At 42.0% G+C, this 20,175-nt stretch overlaps 2 protein-coding genes across 2 annotated transcripts in view; both read left to right on the top strand.

Moving 5' to 3' along the window:
- The first annotated feature begins 5,302 nt into the window (after window positions 1-5,302).
- Window positions 5,303-14,097, top strand: LIN7C (lin-7 homolog C, crumbs cell polarity complex component). Its single transcript, XM_065755428.1, has 5 exons — window positions 5,303-5,368; window positions 9,547-9,665; window positions 10,660-10,731; window positions 11,112-11,321; window positions 13,842-14,097. Exons 1-5 carry the CDS (start codon window positions 5,332-5,334, stop codon window positions 13,995-13,997), a joined length of 594 nt encoding a protein of 197 aa, XP_065611500.1. The 5' UTR covers window positions 5,303-5,331; the 3' UTR covers window positions 13,998-14,097.
- A 5,578-nt stretch (window positions 14,098-19,675) lies between these two features.
- The window catches only part of LGR4 (leucine rich repeat containing G protein-coupled receptor 4), a 56,472-nt gene continuing 55,972 nt past the window's right edge, over window positions 19,676-20,175 (top strand). The window contains exon 1 of the mRNA XM_065755421.1: window positions 19,676-19,940. Coding sequence (XP_065611493.1) covers window positions 19,756-19,940 — 185 coding nt within the window. The 5' untranslated portion in view covers window positions 19,676-19,755. The remainder of the gene's footprint in view (window positions 19,941-20,175) is intronic.

Raw genomic sequence — 20,175 nt, 5'->3', positions numbered from 1 at the left:
CATTCAAAGCGCTTCTTCTGAAATTCACTGATTAGCACAGTTACATTCCCTGAATGACTTCAATTGTGTACCAAGGAAAATGAGCTTGTAGGTCAGCACTCTGATAGCTTAATGATTATACCATCACCACTTGTATAGGAGAAGTGCTAAACACTGTCCTATTAGGGTTTGAAAGAGTCATTTTGTTTTGTATGAAACAACAAAGGGCTCAAAGAGCTGGAGCACCTCTCCTATGAAGAAAGGTTGAGGGAGTTGGGCTTTTTCAGCTTGGAGAAGGATGCTCAGGGGACTGACAGAGGTGACAGCCAAGCCACTTTCTGTCATCTATCAGCGTTCCTGGTCAACCAGAGAGGTCCCAGAGGGTTGGAGGCTTGCCAGCATGACTCCCTCTACAAGAAAGTTTGTTGACAAGGACGTGGGGAACTACAGACCTGTCAGCCTGAGCTCGGTGCTAGGTAAAGTTCTGGAGCCAACCTACTTGAGAAAAATCAACACAGCATGTGTGGGACAACTGGAGGATCAGGCCCAGCCAGCATGGGTTCATTAAAAGCAGGTCCTGCTTAACCAACCTGATCTCTTTCTATAATCAGGATACCTTCCTGCCTGGTGGATGAGGGAAAAGCAGTTGATTTGTCTACCTAGACTTCAGCAAAGCCTTTCACACTGTTTCCCACAGTATTCTCCTGGAGATGCTGACAGCCCATGGCTCGGACAGGTATGCTCTTCACTGGCTAAAGAACTGGCTGGATGGCCGGGCCCAGAGAGTGGTGGTGTATCAGGTTAAATCCAGCTGTTGACCTGTCATGAGTGATGCTCCCCAGGGGTTGGTATTGGGGCCTGTCCTTTTCAATATCTTTATTGATAACCTGGATGAGGGCATTGAGTGCACCCTCAATAAGTTTGTAGATGACACCAAGCTGGCAGGAAGTGTCAATCTGCCTGGGGGTAGGAAGGCCCTTCAAAGGGATCTGAACAGACTGGATAGCTGGGCTGAGGCCAGTATATATTGTCAGTAAATAGCATTTCCACCTACAGAAAATGCCAAGAGGGGAGAGGAGGATGATAATGATCATTTTTCAATACATGCAGAATAACAGGCAGTACTTTCTGCCTGTTACGTGCTCCTACATTTGTCAGGAGTGACTACAAGAATTCTGAGACTACTCACGTAGTCTAGCTTTATGTGGAAAAAATAATTGGCATGGAGGTTAGGCAGCACTTAGCAAAAATCTGGACTCTTTCTACATGTTATTCAAGCGGTGTGCGAGATAATAATCAAAATGCATAGTCTGCAATAAGTAACAAAGGAAAAATCTGTCATAGGAAGACAGAAAAAAAGTGCAAGTATGCGCATGACCAAAAATGTACCAGGTTCTTCAATATGTATAAAACCCTGAATTTTTGACAGGGACAACAGCAATCAATCACACTGTGTGGCAAACCATGAAACTCGCTCTGGACTAGCCAATGAATCAAAGTTCAGATGAAACTGCAAATACTAATGCAACTGTCAAAGATGTAAAGTGATTAAATTCAGTGGTATTAAAGCAATAAAGTTGCTTTAACGTGACAGACCTGAGGCAAAAGGATGTCTTAAAAAACATGAAAATTGAATTTGCACTTTCTTCACTGCCCTGAATCATAAACAGCAGTCATGGTTAATTCCACCTCTCTGGTTTCAAGGGCAGACATTGTTCCTTACGGACAAGAGATTCCTTTGCAAATTTTCGAAGTGTATCCTGCATCCTGATACACAGTTTTAGCCATTTTTTTTTTTCACTCCACCTTAGTCTACTGTGTTACATGATTGCTGTTTCTCCCTTAAAAGTATCTGGATGCATACATACTTCCTATAGCAACTAGCTAGGTGGCTATGTAAATTTAAAAAATCCTTTCACTTTGGACCTAATAATGCTAAATATATATATACACATATATAAATAATAGTGCTTCGAGATGATTCTGGACCACATGCATGTGAAAATGCAAATATAAATGCTGCAGGTTTGTGATGTGTATTAACTGTGTATGAAAAGAATGTGCTGCTTAGCTCTGTGACACTTTTAAAGATGCCAGGGGTACCATGAAATATTAGAAAATGGTATAACGGAGTTTTTAATATACATTTCTGTAAAGAATCTTATCATCCCTCTTTGTGACTAAATCAACGTTAGCAGGATGAGAAGGAAAATACTACCTAGCTGCAAGACCACGACTGACTAGTCCAGTTAACATGGGAACTATGTGTACATATTTGTCATACACATGAAAAGTAACTATTTAATATAAGACAGAAGTTTATATATAGAAGTGCACCTAGACAAAGCTATCTGCAATCCACGTGCATTTTCTTACTCTTCTAATGGCTATTTTTGGCTTAGTCCATCCAGGAAAGTATAAGCTGAATCAAATGAAGCTATTTTTGTGCAAAAAGGTCCACAAGAGAAGTTGATGAGTACGACTGCTTGCACAGTTGTAAATAGTGTTTCTTTCTCACAGGAATCTTCAGCCTGAACCTTGTGCCCAACAGAAAGTGAACAAAAGTTTCTTGAACCGCTCTTCTTCCTGCACTTTCCCTAGCAAGTCATAGGGTATGTCCTGTCATATTTGCATTCCCCCTCCACCTATGGCTAATGTCTAGAATAGAAGGGCTGGCTGTTAGAATCAATCTCATAAAAATATGGAGTCCTTACTAATTTATAAAGAAAGCTCATCTTATTTGGTTATGGATTAAATTCTTACAGACTGAAACCTCTGAACTGAAATAAACTGTACGTTCATTCCAAGTTAGCTTATGCTGGAGATTGATTTCCATTTTCTCTTGGACTGCCAATGCAACTGTTTTCCAATGAGGACTTAAGCTATATCACTTGATTATTGATAATCCTTCAACACTCGTGCCACTGCATACATAACAGACCTGCAGGAAGTGCTTGCTCCCAGAGGTGCTTCTGACATATACTGTGGAGTCTAGCACCATCTTTCATGTGGTGTTAAAGTGCAGCTGCTAATGCCTAGGCTAATTCATCAACAAAGACATAAGTAAAGTAAGTCTGGTACAAGCTTTCATAAGCTTGACCGATGCAGACAGTGGGGTCTAGATTAATAATTTCATTGTATTTAGCAGAATATAACATTTGAAGTTTAACGGTTAGATTTTCCATGCTCCTCAGCCACCACTGTGCACTCCATGAGTTATTTGGGAGAAGCACCCTCTACTTCTGGGACCTGTTTTTGTTCCAAACACTTACCAGAATAAGTGCTTGACTAGGATGGCACAAACAGATTATCTTGTTCATATGGAAGCTGTCAGCATGCGTTTATGCTTTTCATCTGTCTTGAGAAAACCATGCCTTGCTACAGACTCAGCAGTTCTTTTTTTTGGGGGGGTGTGGGGCAGGGGATCAGGCATTTCTAACTTACACAGCAGCTGTTTCATTGATTCAAATATGTTTTTTCTATTTTCAAAGACAAAAATGCACTAAAGTACCTCCATCATAGAAACACCTAACGTTGTAACTAAGACCTCACTGCTAAAATACAGCACTATGCTAACAGTGCTACTTCAGAAAGGAAAAATTAAGTGGGCATGCAACCTTTTTCTGTGTCATCTGTAGCCTTATTTTCTTTCTCTCCTCGGTGGTCCTGCACTGGAATTCTATTTCTTCTGCTTAATGACTTAAGTAGTTCAGGGGAACAAAAAACTGACAGGCTTGTCAGTTTTTTGTTCTCCTGAAGGACAAAGAAAAGGTGCAACATGTCATCCTCTAGGGTTTTTTTTTTTTGTGTTTTTTTTTTTTTTTCACCAGAAAGGACAGCTCTGTCAAATTCATACTGAAGTTTTCTTTCTCTCATATTTTTTCTTCCATAGGTGTTGTGAGAAAGAAAACAGTAAAAAGAATGAGCAAAAAGAGGTTGCTTCGACCCCATTTTTTTTTTTGTAAAATTATAACTCCACTACTTTTTCTGCTAAACACAGAACTTATGGTGTAGGAAAGACCAAGTTTTCTTGCATAAAACATAATCAGAGAAAGTAAGTTCCCTTCTCTCTGGTACTTCTCAGTCTTTCTTGAAACGAGGAGCCCACAAATTAACACAGTATTTGAGATCTGGCCTCACTGGGACAGACAAGTATAAATCACAGCATATTCCTGGAGCACTATAGTTTAAGCGTAACATTGTTATGAAGCAGACAGTGGAAGTACTATATCAAATTAGTTTTTCTGATTTTCTTAATCTCATCATGTCATATTTTAGAATGGAGAGAGGTCTGAGTGAAAGTCCATTGTGCAGCTCATTAGTATAAGAGGAAACTGCTCCAATTTCTGAACCTCTGCTCTTTATGGAAGTCCAAATAATACTACACTAAAGATACGTTCAAACTTGTATTCCTACCAAGGCTATATTTTTGAAATATTGCCTGATACTCTGTTTTATTTTTTTTTCCCACAGTCTCATCTGTCTGAAGTCAGGGCAGGCAACTTACAGTTTCAATCACTGGTAACAGAGCAGCCGCTCCTGCTCCAGTGCGATGGAAACATCTGGGTTTTATTCCAGAAACACTCTGTGCTTCCAGCTGCTCAAACATTTCTTCTCGCAGGAAACAAGCCCGTGAGGATTTAATTTTGTTCACCTGCGGAATTCCATTCGTATGACCTTTTCATTGAAATGCACACACGACATCCTTCAAACTGAGAGGAGCTGGCATTAAAATGAATTGCAGCGGGGAGGGAGTACATCACTGTCACCTTAGCTGACACTTGGAGGCCTGTTGAGAACCCTTCTCTTTCAGAGCTGCAAACACCAGGCACAGACAAAATCAAAGCCAAACGGGCAGACCTACCCCTTAGAATAAATTAGCGTAGAAATAAATGTGCTGGTCTCCTACTCTCTTCCAGAAAAAGCCTGAGCGCGTCATTTATCTCCAATTTAATACAGACGTTACGTGCAGTGTGAGCCCCACACGTAGATAAAGCTGGTGCCAAGCAGACACGCAAACCACATGCTCCACATTTGCCGCGGCCAGAAGCACGTTTACATCTAATTCCGTCTCCAGGGGCACTCATGGCGCATGAACAGATACACGCTCCGTAGGCGGTGCTTCTCGTGTGTTAATGGGGAGTAGGAGTGGATAGAGCGCGTCGCAGTGACAGAACACGACCAACGTCAGCTATTTCAGTCCACATTTGCTTTCTTTATCGCCCACCCTGGCGGGCCCGGGCGGGCGACACCATGGCAACAGCGGGGCCGCGCCTCGCGCCTTCTTCCGGCCGGGCCGCGCCACTTCTGGTTTGGTTGCGTCACTTCCGGCGGGGCCGCGGCGAGGACAAGATGGCGGCGTTGGGTGAGCCGGTGCGCTTGGAGCGAGGTGAGCGGGGCTGATGCTTTTGCTTTCCTTTTTCTTTTTCCCCGCGTGGACGCGCTCTTCTTCGTTTCCAGCTGTCTCAGATGCTGCTCCGCTCCCGGGGTCGGGCCCGTGTGCGGCCTCAGAGGGCCTCAGGCAGTTGTGGACAGAAGGAGTTCTTCCTCCTGGTGGGGGACACAGCGCAGTGCAGCAGGTGTTTCGTGTCCTTTTCCTTTATTTTTTACTCTTCGCCCCTGATTCTTTCAGTGCCTTAGCTGGGGTCTTTTTTTCTTCTTTTTTATTTCTTTATCGTACTGCTCGCAACATTTTTCTCGGGTTTCAGTCTGTTTCCGTGGGTGCGCCTGCCGTAGAATCAGCTCCTCGTTTCTGCCAGGAGGACGGCTAACTTCATGGCTTTACTTTGCGTTTGTTAGGCTGTGTCTTAGCAGTAGGGCCCAGTTTTGTTTTATAATTGGTGAAGGATGAGTGCAAGGGCCCCACTTTACTTGTTTGAGTTCTGTCCAGCTCCATTATCACCTCACACTCGTTTGTGTCGTTATTGTGGTGTGGCTTGTAACTACAGCCACTAGGGAGACAGGTAAGGCACAAAACCTAGTCCTGTGCTTTTTCTGCGGTGTCTTTAATCAAGGGTTTTTAAGGAAACTGGTAAACCACCTTTAGTGTCTTTGAGAAGCAATGGGGTTACATGGAGTGCAGGTAATTGGATGAGCTGAGTGTTTTCCCATTGCTGTCCCCTCTGGGCCTGCTCCTCAGAGTGTCTTTTTGTAGATGTGTAACCCATTTATACAGCATTGTCACGTGCTGTCTACCACAGAACTCGACTCTTTGTGCCCAGCCCTCCTTCCCACCCTGCAAACAAATCACTTGTGATGCGTGAGAGAAGGCCTCTAAGCAGGGTCTTATGTAAGAACTTTGCTTCCCACTCAGCAGCACATCAACCCACCCAGCTCTAGAGCTTGTTAATTAGGGCAGCTGCTTTGGCAGTGGATTAGTTGTTCTTGCTAGGTCTGCAGAGTTAAACCTCAGGCAGCATCCTCCTCCACCTCATTACCTGTCACTGTGCTCTTGCCGCAAGAACAAACAAATCTATGGAGTTACGTAAGGATCAGTGGAACAAAAGACCTATTAGTCTTAATGCATTTTTTTTCCTTTTAAGAGAAAGGGTCTGCAGTTTAATGGTCTTACAACATGAAGAGCTTTATTTACAGACCTAAACAACTGATGGATAACTATGTAGGGTTGACTGCAGGTAAGCTTAAGTCATTTTTAGCTTGAAAATGAACATCGCTAATGTTGGCATATAGTGTATAAGAAGAGAGACTAGTGTAGAAAATGTGCTGATTTAAAATGGTTACCATATGCTTACCATCAGGGCAATTGAGAATTCTTCCTGACTGTGCCTTCTTCCAAGCTTCACTGCACAAAACCATTCCCCAAATTTCCAGGATTGCAGGGATCTGAGAAGGTTGAACGTTTAGAAATCAGTCCTACAGTTTAGCAGTGATGTGTGGTAAATCTGTGTGTACCTTGGGCTATTTGAACACAAGCAGCAGAATAGGTTCCCCAGGAGTGTTTGTAAAGGACACTGTGTTTTCCTTGTGTTTTGTTTACACATCCAAGCATGGACTGGTGAAAACAACAACAGCAAAAAATAAATAAATAAAAATAAAAAATTGTGAAGAGCTGATCTACAAAGGATAAAAAGTTTAAAAGAAAAATTTTCAATTGTATGAATTCTGGTTTATAATGAGGGTTTTTTGTTGTTGTTTTTTTCTTTAATTGCTTATCTCTTGAGTTATCTATGTCGTTTCTTCTTGAAACCCATCACGGGAACAGATGTCTGTGTGTGGTTCTGATCTGTTGGCTGTACTGTAATGGTAATGCTGTGAGGACAGTGCCATTCAGCTGGTGACATTCTGAGTGCAGCTCACAAGGAAGCAGGCTGTGTCAACAGAATAGTCATCTATCTTCTTTTTTCCTTGCACAGTTGTAAGAACTGCTTTGGGTAGTTCAGTCCTTTGGTCTGACAGCTGGGTTGTTTGATTAGTAGATTGCTGTCACTTTTAATTAGAACACTAAGAAATTTTAATTGTTAGACAACTTCATACACGTTACAGCTTAACATGGTTTGTAGACTGCAGGCATGAGAGCTGCTGTGTAGAATCATGCTCTTCATGTGCCTGGAACAGTCATTTGTCTGCAAACATCTGTGAGTACTTGATAGCTGTATTGCAATTTGCATACTTAGCAGACTTTTCATGAATATATGGAGCGTTGCAGGATTGGAGCTGCTGCTATCAGCAAAGGATGTGAACAGCTTCTGTCTTCCCTTTGTTGATCGTTGTACTTCAAGCTGTTCAGTGAGAGACTTCATTAAATTAGAGAGACTTTGTACCCCTGATGTTGAACATAGGGTTTACTGGGAATGCTTGTGGATTTTCATAACTAAGTTGGAAAAATTAACAATCACACCTACGCTACGTTTCATTACACCAAATGTTTTGTGAGCTAAATACAGTACCAAATGTATGTTAGGAAATCAAAAGCTTTAGAAGTTTTTTTTTTTTCATTTTGTAATTTGTTTGTACAAATAGTGAATATGCAGCACATACTGCAGACTTGGAGCTCTCAATAGCTAGCATTTCAATTGTGGTACTTATTTACCTGATCCTCTTGAACTGTCCTCTGAAGCAATGCATGCAGCTGTGAGATTTGGGTGCTCTTCCATGATTGATTTAGGTCCAGTCCATGGTACAAATACGGTTTTAACTGTGCTAGTGGATGACCAGCTTGTGACGTTACCATGTTTAATTGACTCTACCAGCTGCTCTTAGTGTTTGTGAGATATCTGACTGATAGCTGACAGAAATGGCTAGTGTGAACTGTGGGTTGTCCTCTGTCAGCATACATTAATTTTGAAACATTACAGGATGGACATTGGTTGTTACAACCCCTCCATAAAGTTTGTGGCTGTTGCTTGTCTATTTAGTGGCATGATGGCAGCACGAAAGACATTCCTTGTGAAAAATGATCTCCTGAAGGTTAATTACAGAAAAAGAGAAATAATACATTGGGGTGTAATTGTGTTCCAGACGTCATCATCTTCTAAAATATCTATGCCTTTTTTATGCAGTATATTAATCATTGCTTCTTTGTGTCTTTGTGATAACGAAGGCCATAATGTCTGCTTTTCTGAGAGTCCGTTCTACTTCCATTCAAGGACTTGCATGATCACAAGAATAGTCACTCTAAAAATGCAAGTGAAGAATACTAATCCTTTCTGCTCTTGAGGAGCTGCCTGCAGAATGTCACTGCTTCAGTGTCATGGTTGATGCCTGAATTGATAAAACAATTGATAGCCCATTGTTAGTGGTCTGAAATCCAGTCCTTCAGATTAGATTTGGGTTTCACTGAGCAGCATGTGCATTTGTGTCAATAGTGACAGTGTGATCTTTCAGGAAATTTCAAGAAATGGGAAAAAAAAGTTGGGTTCAGAATTCTTGAATACAGAATACTCAGCAGAGATCATCGAGGAGTTTGGGTTGTTTTTCCCAGCACTTTGATAAATGAGGCACACTACAGGAAAGGAAATAAGAAGGTGTTTTTTAACTGATAAAAGCTGTAATCAAGTTTGGTGATTCCAGCTGCTGTTTGGTGTCCAATTAATACAATCACGGGCTACTGGTGCCTGAATCAGTCTTATCTGTGGGGAAAGCATTGGGTGCATTTTTGGGAAACTAGTTTTTGAATGTAACAGGAGTGTTAGCATAGTTGACAATACTATAGATGACTTTAACTACACGGTAGCCATGCCTTACATAAACTGTGAAATATAATCTGTGTAAAATGCTGCTGGTGTATATCATCCAAGAAGTATTGCAGCCTGATTTCAAGGAAAAATGAAATTATTTGAAATACAGATATGGTTGTGGTGCCTCCAGGTACTTAAAGGGCTGTATTGCTGCCCTTGACTTAAACAGTCTGAAAATAAGGTGCTTTATTGTAATGTTTTGTTAGTATGTAGTGGCATGGAGAAAGTGAAACTATGGATACAGTTTTAAGGTGTACACAAGCACACACAGACTACTCCATTAACTGAATTTAAAAACAAAGTCAAAGCTAGCAGTAAAGTCTCTTCAGGTATTGCATGTTACCATTGTTTTATTTTTTTTTTTCTTCAGACATCTGCAGAGCAATTGAGTTGCTTGAAAAATTACAGAGAAGTGGAGAAGTGCCGCCACAGAAATTACAGGCTTTGCAAAGGGTCCTTCAAAGTGAATTCTGTAATGCTGTAAGGGAGGTAAGTTAACTGCGTGCAAGCAATCAGCTTGCATTACAAATGGCACTTTTTTTTTAAGTGTTCAATGCAATAATCTGTTTTTCTTCATTAAACAGAGTTTGACTTATGAAGCTTAATAGGTGATGACATATTTTTTAAAAGACCAAAAAACTCCAATTTGGGGCAGTATAGGTGTATTGTTTTAAATGATGGCTCAGAAACAAGTTGCTCCTTGATGGTTATTTTGAAAGCTTTCTCTTGCTGGCAGACAACACCCATTATCCCATTGGAAAGTATAAACTGCTGCTGCTTTTAAGCCAGATCAGCATCATAGCTTTGCACTCATCTTCATTCCAGATGCTCTATCAGAGATCTGAGATGACCAAATGTGTCCTCTTATTGTTGCTGCTGATGGTGTTACCATTGCTGTCGACACCTGCAATAATTTGCAAGATCTGTTTGTAAACCTGGAAGTGCTCTTGATGTTTTCATCTTATGAAAGACTGCATTTGTTGGATCAGCATCACTAACCCACTTTAGCATTGGGATTCATATTGTCTGTGTGTTTTCAGTAGCCTTTGCTTGCTTTAGATATTCAGTCAGTTGCATCAGGTGAAGGAAAATATGGGTTTTGGAGGGAGGGCTTGTTTGTTGGGTGAGCTTTGAAGAGCCACCTTGTGTAATTTTTCATACATCCTTATGGAAAAGTCCCAGACTGAACCAAGTATGAGAAGGTAGTCACCCATATCTTGCTGTCAGATGTTGTGGTGAGGTCTGCATGTTCTCTGAGGAAGGAGGGTTGGAGTCGAGACCTAGGACGTGTGGAGTTAAAAGATACTGAGGAGTTAGTTCTTCATAGTGTGGTAGGTTCTCACTTAGTGCCTTGGAGTGCATCAGAGAGTCATTTGTTAGAGGTGATTTTTTTTCCTGTATGCAATTTTAAATTGTAACTGTTATTTTAGCTAAGCAGAAAAATATCTGTTTTCACCTTGCTTAAGCTGTTTTTTTGTTGAAGGTTTATGAACACGTGTATGAAACTGTGGATATCAGCAGTAGCCCAGAAGTGAGAGCTAATGCAACAGCAAAGGTAAGTGCTAAACTCAACTGAATTACAGTAGTTTGTTACTTTAGAAGCAGAGGGAAGGTATTTAAAATTCAGAAGCGTAGTATCTAGATATTAATGAAATGAAATCTGAAATGAATAATGAATGAAATCTAGAATGAAATGGATAAGTGAATGAAATCATTAAAAAGTATAACAAAAGACGTTGTTTGTAAACTTCTTCCACTTATATTTTATTCTGAGTTGTACATTTTTATAGTAATGTTGTTGTCTGGGAAATTAATCTGATTTGTCTTAATATTTTAGCACCTCGAGATAAAAATAATTTTTCAACCTGCACACCGTGTCAAGTTAAGGAGTTTGTATTTAAGTTCATGTAAATAGGAATATTTTATTTCCTACAGGCTACTGTGGCAGCATTTGCTGCTAGTGAAGGTCATTCGCATCCCAGAGTGGTTGAACTGCCAAAAACCGAAGAAGGACTCGGGTTCAACATCATGGGAGGCAAAGAACAAAATTCCCCCATCTATATCTCCCGAATTATCCCCGGTGGTGTAGCTGATAGGCATGGAGGCTTGAAACGTGGAGACCAGCTTCTTTCTGTGAACGGAGTGGTAGGAATTGATTTTCACTTTCTGTAGCAGTAACTCTTTGTCTCCACTTGGGGGCGTGCGTAGAATGTACATGGCGCAAAGCTTGAGGTTGTCTTTTGATCCCGGCAAAATTGCTTCTATTTGTCCTCCCAAGAAGATCTTCCGTAGGTTTCTGAGCCTATTTCTGTGCAGTGAACGTTCTTGGATTATGCCCTGGTTATATTTTTGAACTGGGAACAGCGCTATTTATGTCAGTGTTTCAGTTTATGAGAAGCTGGATAAATCTGGTAGGTGTTATGTTCTGAAATAGTATTAAAATGCCATTATGGCTTCCTGCTTCATCCAAGTTTTATGGTGCAGATTTTAACTTAGTTTTCTGCAGCTTCAAAGGTAAGTAGTAAATTGTGATGCATTATTGTAGACTGAGCAGGAGTTCTTTAGATGTCATTAGCCCAGTGAAATCACTGCTGTGAAATGAAAGCTGCAGTAAGATGGAAAAACAAGGAGGTGTTATCTTTACATAAGTGCTATAAGCTTCAAAACAAAGATTTGTATTTTAAAGAGTACGTATCTGAAGTTCCGTTGTAGCTACTTATTTTTAAGAGGTATCCTCTTTTGCTGAGTTGCAACACAAAAAGCAATGACTGGAAGGAGGAGGCTATGGGCAGGCTTTGATTTACAAGAGCTGCTTGTCAAATGCATGTAAATCTCAAACTTCTGGATTTATTTATAGAAGCTTCTATCATATGCTTTGCATTAATGTTCTCATAACTACATCTGCAAGCTCAGTTTTATTTTAAGACTGAGAGTTGAACTAAATCTTATGCTCTTTAGCCTGAGTGGTTTTTTGATGTATGAAGGGAATGGAGACTGGCTGGTTCTTGGTACTCCAGAAGCTGCCTGCTAGCAAAGAGCTCTATCATGCTTGGCTCCTCACTGTTATGTGGGAGATGTAGGAGAAATCATGGCCTTAGTGGTGCAGCTATCCTTGGCCTGGCCTTCCTGGTACTTGAAAGTATCAAGGGACAGGTCAGCTGTCTATGAAGTGACAGCTGTTCTCGTGTGATGCCCTCCTCACAAAGCAGAAACAACTCCACCCCCAAAACACCCTGATCGTTTGACAGTAATCCCAGCTAACAGCAGCTGTCTTTGTGCATACACGTGTAAGTATATGTAGCTAGTGTAAAAATATAGTAAATGAATAAAATACTGCAAGAAAGCAGGCTTGGAGGAAGAATATTTCGATGTTCACAGGTGAATTACTGTCATCTTGATATGTGATGAATATTCTTGTAATCTAATTGCTAATCTAATACTTAAGAAGTAATTTGCTGCTGCCAAGGTGGCAATTATTGTGTCTTAAAACATGTCTTTTTTCACACTGAGAGATTTGAAGCGTACTCAAGAATTTTAGGTGCTTTGGCACAGCTAGCAATAAAACTTCATAGATTTCTTACTACCTGTTGTTTTGGTTTTTTTTTGGATCCACCATGGCATCCACTAGAATAACAAACATGAAAACATTCAAATGTATGTGTTGTCTGAGTCTGACAGAAGAGAAATAACTTGGGTTTCTTTTTAACTGTTGTCTTTCTTTCTGTAAGTAACTTTGTAGTAACGGGGAAACCCTCCAATCAACAGGTACATCACCTGCCTTCTAGCTTCTAATAGCACCAGTGGGAGGTAGGCTTGGAGTAGTCCCATTGTTGTGTTTGCTAACCTTGGGAGAAATAAGTTGCGCTGATAAAATGTGTGCTGTTGAGCAATGTATATTTGGATAGAGTTGCTGCTTAAATGTTACAATTGGTTGAATCTAGTAATAAATCCTGAGAGTTGGTTTAGTAGAAGGTTGTTGGTTTGTTTTATAATCTGTTTTGTTGGGGGGAATGGGGCTAGACAGTTCTTGATATATTTTTTTTTTTTTACATGAAATTAATCTCAGTACTTTGCACTTCTGATAAGACATGTATGGAGTGCTGAGATAAGCAACATGCTGCATGTTACATGTTCTGTTTCAGGTGTCTATTAGACAGTGCTTTGCTTTGTCGTAGCAGAGGATAACATCAAAAAGGCAGCTATCTTGCAGTTGTCTGAGGGCTCTTGTCCTTAGCTAAATGCAAGATAACCTTAACTAGCTTATTAGGCAAGTTGTGGACAACAGTAAACTATAAAATAGGAGAATATACAATAGGAGAAAAGCAATCTCAGATGATAAGACAGTGCTCTGAATTTGTTGATGTTTGAGTGTTATTTCTAAATTGTTTTTTGTTCTTCTTATTTCCATTATACAATGTGAACGTATGTGAAGACTTAACATAAGCATAAGCACAAGTTTTACACTGCTCTTCTTAATGCTCATCAGTATGTTTACCATCAGTCTTTAGTGATTTGCTGGAGAATAAATCCCAAGCTTGGGTGGCGTCGGTCTTGTGAAGTTATCAAACTAGAATATTTTAGTTGATGATATAGACAGAAAAATGAAAGCAGTATGTTTTCAGCATGTCTTCACTAATATGATACTTAATGGCTTGTGCTTTGCAGAGCGTCGAGGGTGAACACCATGAAAAAGCAGTAGAGCTACTGAAGGCAGCCCAAGGAAAGGTAAAATTAGTTGTACGATATACACCGAAGGTCCTGGAAGAAATGGAGTCAAGATTTGAAAAAATGAGATCGATGAAACGCAGGCAGCAAAACTAACAGTGAACAGAGTAACTTCAAGAAAATACATGCCCTTTACATTTTGTGGTTTGGTTTGATTCCGTTGATGCAATGCTTGGGATAAAAAAGTTACTGTCATTTTCATCGAGTTGCGGAATGATTGAGGTTGCAAAGGATTCTTGGAGATCCTGTAGCACAAGTACCCTGCTCAGAGGATGGTCAGCTAGAGCAGGTTGCCTAGGGCTGTAACGAGTTGGGTCTTGTGCATCTCCAAGGATGAGGATTCCACATGATCTCTGGGCAACCTGTTCTAGTGTTTTGATCTCCCTCATGCTAAAAAGATAAGTTTTTCTGTTTAAATGGAGCTTTTTGTATGACAGTTTATGGCTTTTGCCTCTTAACCTGTCACTAGGTACTGCTGAGAGGAGTCTGTTTTTCTTCTTTTGTTTTAATTCTTCCAAATCGGGCATTTACACATCTTGCTGAGAACACCCCTGAGCCTTCTCCAATCTCAGTTTGTCTCAGCCTCTCCTTGTTTGTCAAATGGTGTATGAGATTGTACCTCTCCAAGTTTAGGACTTGCACTTTTCTTTTGATGAACGTTGAGCTTCTTGATTGTTCATTTCTGCAGCTTTCCAGCATTCATTGGAATGGTGCACAGGGAGTGTGTTCTGTCCCAGCACCCCCCTGTTACTAATGAATCTGTTAAGCACTGTGGACCCCAGTGCTGACCACTGGGGTATGTTAGTAGTGATGTCCAACAAGATTTTGTGCCACCTGCCACAGCCTTTGGCAGTTCAGTCCTCTTTAGAAGGCTTTCTTTTCAGTTTCCTTGCATTTTTCACTGTTTAACAAGAATGTGTCCTTTTAAAATCACCTAGGGTACCCTGAAAAAAAAAAAAACGTTGATTTTTATACTTCTTTTTTACATTTGACCTCTAAGTGTGAAAACAAATTCCCAGGTTTTTCAGAGGCATTTAATAAGAGCTATTTCTACTCTTGATGTCACTTTTTACTTATTTTTTCATTTAACATCTTCAGTTTGCTTGATGGATTATTTTGCAGAAAGGATATTGATGTAGCAGTATTTTGGCACTTCTCTTAAGAACGTGTTATAGACAAATACAAAACCTAGACATGATCTGGTAACAGTTACCAGATCTTGTATTGTTTTGGTGAGTGGGTTATTTTTACACTACTGCTAAATCGTAATTAGATACTCTGGAAATTTTTATTACCTCACCTGTAAATAATTTACAGTTGGTGTTTGTGTGTAAGGACTTTAATAACTCACATTTACAAAATTTGCAACAGTAATTCCTATAACTTCCATTGTTTTGTACTGATTTTCAAGCAAATAAGGGGTGACGACAGAACTGTTTGCAGTTCTGGGTTGACTCTGTATGGACTCTATATGTATTTTTATATTCAGAGACTGAAAATATGTGAATGCTTTCAAAAGAATTCCGGACATTTCCCTGACTTTCTGCTGTTTTTAAGAAGTTCATTTTAATGGCCGTAACTCTTGTGGTTTTAGTATGTCATATTGTAATCATACGTACAGACTAACTGTGCAGGTCTTGGAGTTAGTACTTCAAATCACAGATCATTACATCTGTGAGAGTAAACATCCTGAGGCTTATACGTCAAGGAACCCTGGGGTGAACTTGTGTGAGCTTCATCACTGAACTGCTTCTGATTTAGAGGGCTCGCAGTTGTACAAATGGTTCGGTCAACATCACTCTAAAAGTTTATATGGAATGGTGCTGGGACAGCAATAAGAAGCCTCCAGGTGGAAGTGCTTCATGTCTTTGCTCAGGCATGGTTGATGGTGGCATGCTTTTTGTGTGCTGTTTTGATAAACAGAGGTACACCTCTTGGAACCTACCAGGCTTGACACTCTATGTGTATACTTGATTTTAAAAGCTTCAGTTTTTGATATATATCTATAATTAATTTGATGGTCTACTGGAGTCTGTTCACTTGTATGGCAGCTCTGAGTGCATCCTAATTGATAATGAGCAGTTAAACTGAAAAGTGCAGTTGTGACTGTGCGACCGCTCCTTGGATTTTTCCCACAGAGCGGTGCAGTCCATAGCAAAATAAAGCAAGTGAGAGGTTATGGATCAGGTTGTGGATCTCAACGTGACAGCTTGAGGTTTGTGCATTTTCAGTTCATCTGTTGGAGAAGAAAAAATGTGATTACTACAGGCCAGTGAGAAACATATTTCCTTTCTGCATGTTTGTGAGCATGGAAAGCCTGCAACTACAAGTTGGAATTCTAAAGATACTGGTAGTTCAAAAATGCAGTATAAATATTTAACAGTTAGATGACATTGAGCACTGATTAGCGTGGTTTATTGTCTGTCAGAGGCCTCTATCTCAAGGCCTCGTGGCACCGATAGGACCACGTTGTTGAATTGTATATTTTTATGGAACAGCTAATGTTGAAAGTACTGAGACCAAAATCGCTCGATAGCGCAGTCGTGGATGTGTATTAATTTAATTGTAAAATAGTAGATATTTGTTTTAGAGCTATATAAAAAATATATATATAAATACTAAAGGTATGGATACGAGGCAGGGAGGGGTGTTTCTTTTAGAACCTGTATCCCTTGGTGTTACTGAACAAAGCAGTGGTTTCTGTTACTCTAAGGTAACTTGAGTGTAGCTTGAGCTACGGAATGCAACAGTGTTGTCATTCTGAAGTGTAGCATCTGGAGACAGTTTGACAGTCACTACAAAACCATGGGGAAGGGCACCTGGGCATACCAATTGTAGCATTTAATAAAACGCTTTTTAGTTGCAACGACAACAACAAAACCTGATAAGCAGAAAACCTGTTAACAGTCATCTTTAATACTATGAAAACCTGTAACGTTACGGGTGGATTAAAATGCACCAACGAACTTAATTTCTTTTACTACTGAGCAGTGCCTGTACTGTGATAATAATATGCAGTCCCTACACATTTGATATCTTTGGGTATGCAAACAGTTTAAAAAGAGATGATTTTTGCAGATAACTTCTGCATCTATTGCTGCTGTGAGGGATCTTCGGGTTTTATCAACAGAAAAATAAAAGTTCAATTTCATATGCATTGTTTTTGTGTATTTTTTTTCCTGAGTTTCCATGTTTGGTACTGTTCTCAGACAGCTGTAGTTGGGTGTTTATTATCTCTGGGGTGTAGTGTAAACTGTGTGTGTGGGGGCGTGCAAAGAAAACCTTCCAGTCCTGGTTTTTAAGGTGGTTTTATTTATTTATTTATTTTTGCTTATGCATCTTCCCTTTCCTGTCCTGTGTTTAGTGATTTGTTGGAGAGATGAGAAAATTAGTATGCTGTAAAGCATATGTGGTACCTATGACCTCCTGCATTTTTGAGACCTTCTTAGTTTCAACTGCATGAGTTTACGTGATGCATATTATTCCGAGTCAGATATTATCTTTTAATTGTTTGAAGCAAGTATCTCCGGTAATGAGATGTTAAATGTCTGTAATTCCTTGTGAGGTCTTTAAGAAAAATGTGCCTGAAGTTATGAGCTGAGACAAAGGCAGAAGTGCTTCAGCTGGGAACACACAGGGATTTTTTTTTTCACTTAGGTAGGCTGGACTGCAAATTGGCACTGTGCAGAATTCAAATTAAAAACATACATTTTATATATATATACATATAGGAAATTGATAATGAAACTGGAAATACAACAGCATTTTCAATTTGGTTTTAAAAATGAAATATTTCTGTGATCTGGCTAACTATGTTCTGCTTTAGTATGGTTAGTTTTCTTAGAGAAAAACTGACAAAGCCTGAGTTGTGTATCTGAGGCTGGCTATGTAGTAATGGAAGCTGAAGCAGCTTGATTGCTGTGTTCCCTTTTTTGTCCTCAGCTGTATGCTTGCTCATGCTGGCATTCACTGTTTTTTGATCATGTACGTGTTTTAGATCTAAGGATAGAAAACATCTAAGGATCTAAAACTGGTAAGTTACTCCATGTTTCTGGTTTCACCTTGGTTATCTAGAGACTAAATCTGCAGAGCAATGTGGTGGGATTGGGGGGAGGGAACCCACCACCACTGAAGCATCAGCTACCTGAACACTGTGAGGCTTTGGCTTGTGTGCATCCAAAGGTAAGTACAATACCTGCACGTGGTTCTTATCTAATCGCAGCTCTGCTTCTCTGCTGGAGCAGTGTGGTGGCATTGTCTGAACCCAATCTAATCTGTGATGGAGACAGGCTGGCTAGCAGCAGCACAGTCAGCACGGCTCCCACATGCTTCCAGTGGCAGTGAGTAAAGCATGGAAGTTGGTGATTTATTACACTAGGTGTATTTCAGTAGCATCTGGGAGTTCTGGTTTTGAATCAAGACATGATTATATTTTGCAGTGTACAGACACTGAGCGAACAGTTTGGCTCCAGAGAGCCTGTCTATTGCTGAGAAATTGTAGGGTTTTTGGCTGAAGAAAACTGAAGTGCAAAGTGATCTCAAGCACGTGCCAAATGGACCTGCTAAGAAATTGAGTTTGTGCTTTGTTATAAAGCATTACATGTGTATAATGTGTCTGTCTGAGCTACTGCTGGCACTAGATGTGCCCCACTGCCATTTGGTAACTGTGGAACAACATCTTTTGGGAAATACAGCAGCATCTTGAGAAGAAATATAGAAAACAATTCAAATTAAACAAACAATTCATCTGTGAGTGCTCCACTTATTCTTCCACTCCAAAACTGTATTTGAAGTGTGCCCAGAGCCTTTGGGGAGTGTCAGTGTCATAAGGAATCAAAATATCCATGGTGGCAGCTGTGTGCTGGATGTGGATGTGTTTGATAAAGGGTCTTATTCCTGCCTGGCTCCTTCAGGCGTGGTCCTGTCGCTGGAACGTGCTGTTGGGCCTCTGGCTTTGTGCTGGGGGATGCTTCTTGCAACTGGTGGCACTGAGGGTTATCTCAGACCTGATCTTTCCACCGTGTTCAATTCTGAATCCCTCGGAGTGCCATTTTTATTGCCATTATGTGCAGGCAGTGGAGTGAGCCCATCAGCACCGGGTAAGCACTCAACTGCTGCTGTTTTCCTGCCGGAAAACCGATTGCTTCTTCTAATCTGTTCTGGTTTGCATGTTACGTAGATAGGCGCGTAGAACGTGAGTCCTTTTAAAGCCCCCTCTCCAGTGCTGGCTGTCGGGTGCTCTCTTTTCCCCCCTCCTCCCGGGGCTGTGAACGCGGATGCGGCGCGGTGTCGCTCCGCGTCGAGGCTTTGCCCGTGCCTTGGAGCCGCCCGGCGGCGGCTAGGCCCCGCCCCCTCCCCGCCCGCCTCCGCCCATTGGCCGCTCCCGCACCTCTCTTTGCATATCCGCGGGCCCCGCGCCCTCTTCCCACCAATCGGAGCGCAGGGGCGGCTGCCTCGTTAGCATACGCACCTCGGCGCTGCGCGCAGAGCCGCAGCCGCCGCTCTCAGCGACCGAGGCCGGGAGGGGCGGGGGCGCCGAGCAGCCCCGCTCCGCTCCGCGCTCCGCTCCGTGCCCCGCTCCGTGCCGCGCTCCGCTCCGCCCCGCGGCCCGCCGGCCATGGCCGCCCCCGCGCCTTACCTGCGGCGCTGAGGAGCGGCGGGGCAGGGCGCCGGACGGGGCGGCGGCGGCGACCGGGAGGGCTTTTTGTCCGCCTCAGCGGTGCTTTTCTTTTCTTTTTTTTTTTAAAAGAAAAAATATATCGATTTCTTTTTTGTGTGTGTTTTCATTATTTTTAATTTTTATTTTTTTAATTCTTTTTGTTGGCCGCGCCGCGCTGCGGTGCGGGGCCCGGCGATGCGGTGCCTCGCGCTGCTCGGCCTCGTCGCCTGGGGCCTGGGCGGCTCGGCCGGGCCCAGCGGCGGGGCCTCTCCTTCCCCCTGCCCGGCCTCCTGCAGCTGCGACGGGGACCGAGGGGTGGACTGCTCCGGGCGGGGGCTGGCCGCCGTGCCGCCGGGACTCAGCGCCTTCACGCACGCACTGTGAGTGGGGAGCGGAGGGGGATGGGGACGGGGACGGGGACGGGGACGGGGACGGGGACGGGGTGGGGGTGGGGGTGCGGCGGGCAGCGCCTGCGGAGCTCCGCGAGCTTTCTCGCCGCACGTCCGAAGAGCCGGCAGCCGTGGCGAAAGAAGGCGAAAGTCCCTCCGGCAGCCTTCGTTAAGTTCCTATGGGAGGGCTTCGCGAGAGCGCTTTGCGATGCGTCGCTTCTTCTGC

This window comes from Cyrtonyx montezumae, unplaced genomic scaffold, assembly GCF_038088225.1.
Source record: "Cyrtonyx montezumae isolate F1298 unplaced genomic scaffold, pur_monq_1.0 scaffold_10, whole genome shotgun sequence".
Lineage (NCBI taxonomy): Eukaryota > Metazoa > Chordata > Aves > Galliformes > Odontophoridae > Cyrtonyx > Cyrtonyx montezumae.
This window is presented reverse-complemented; position numbering and strand designations above follow the sequence as displayed.

What these genes read in the sequence shown, in the direction of transcription:
- LIN7C (XM_065755428.1), top strand. Translation starts at nt 5,332, where the DNA reads ATGGCGGCGTTGGGTGAGCCGGTGCGCTTGGAGCGAG. An exon ending in GCCGGTGCGCTTGGAGCGAG is followed by an intron (nt 5,369 to 9,546) that starts GTGAGCGGGGCT and finishes TTTTTTCTTCAG; the next exon opens with ACATCTGCAGAGCAATTGAG. An exon ending in TTCTTTCTGTGAACGGAGTG is followed by an intron (nt 11,322 to 13,841) that starts GTAGGAATTGAT and finishes TGTGCTTTGCAG; the next exon opens with AGCGTCGAGGGTGAACACCA.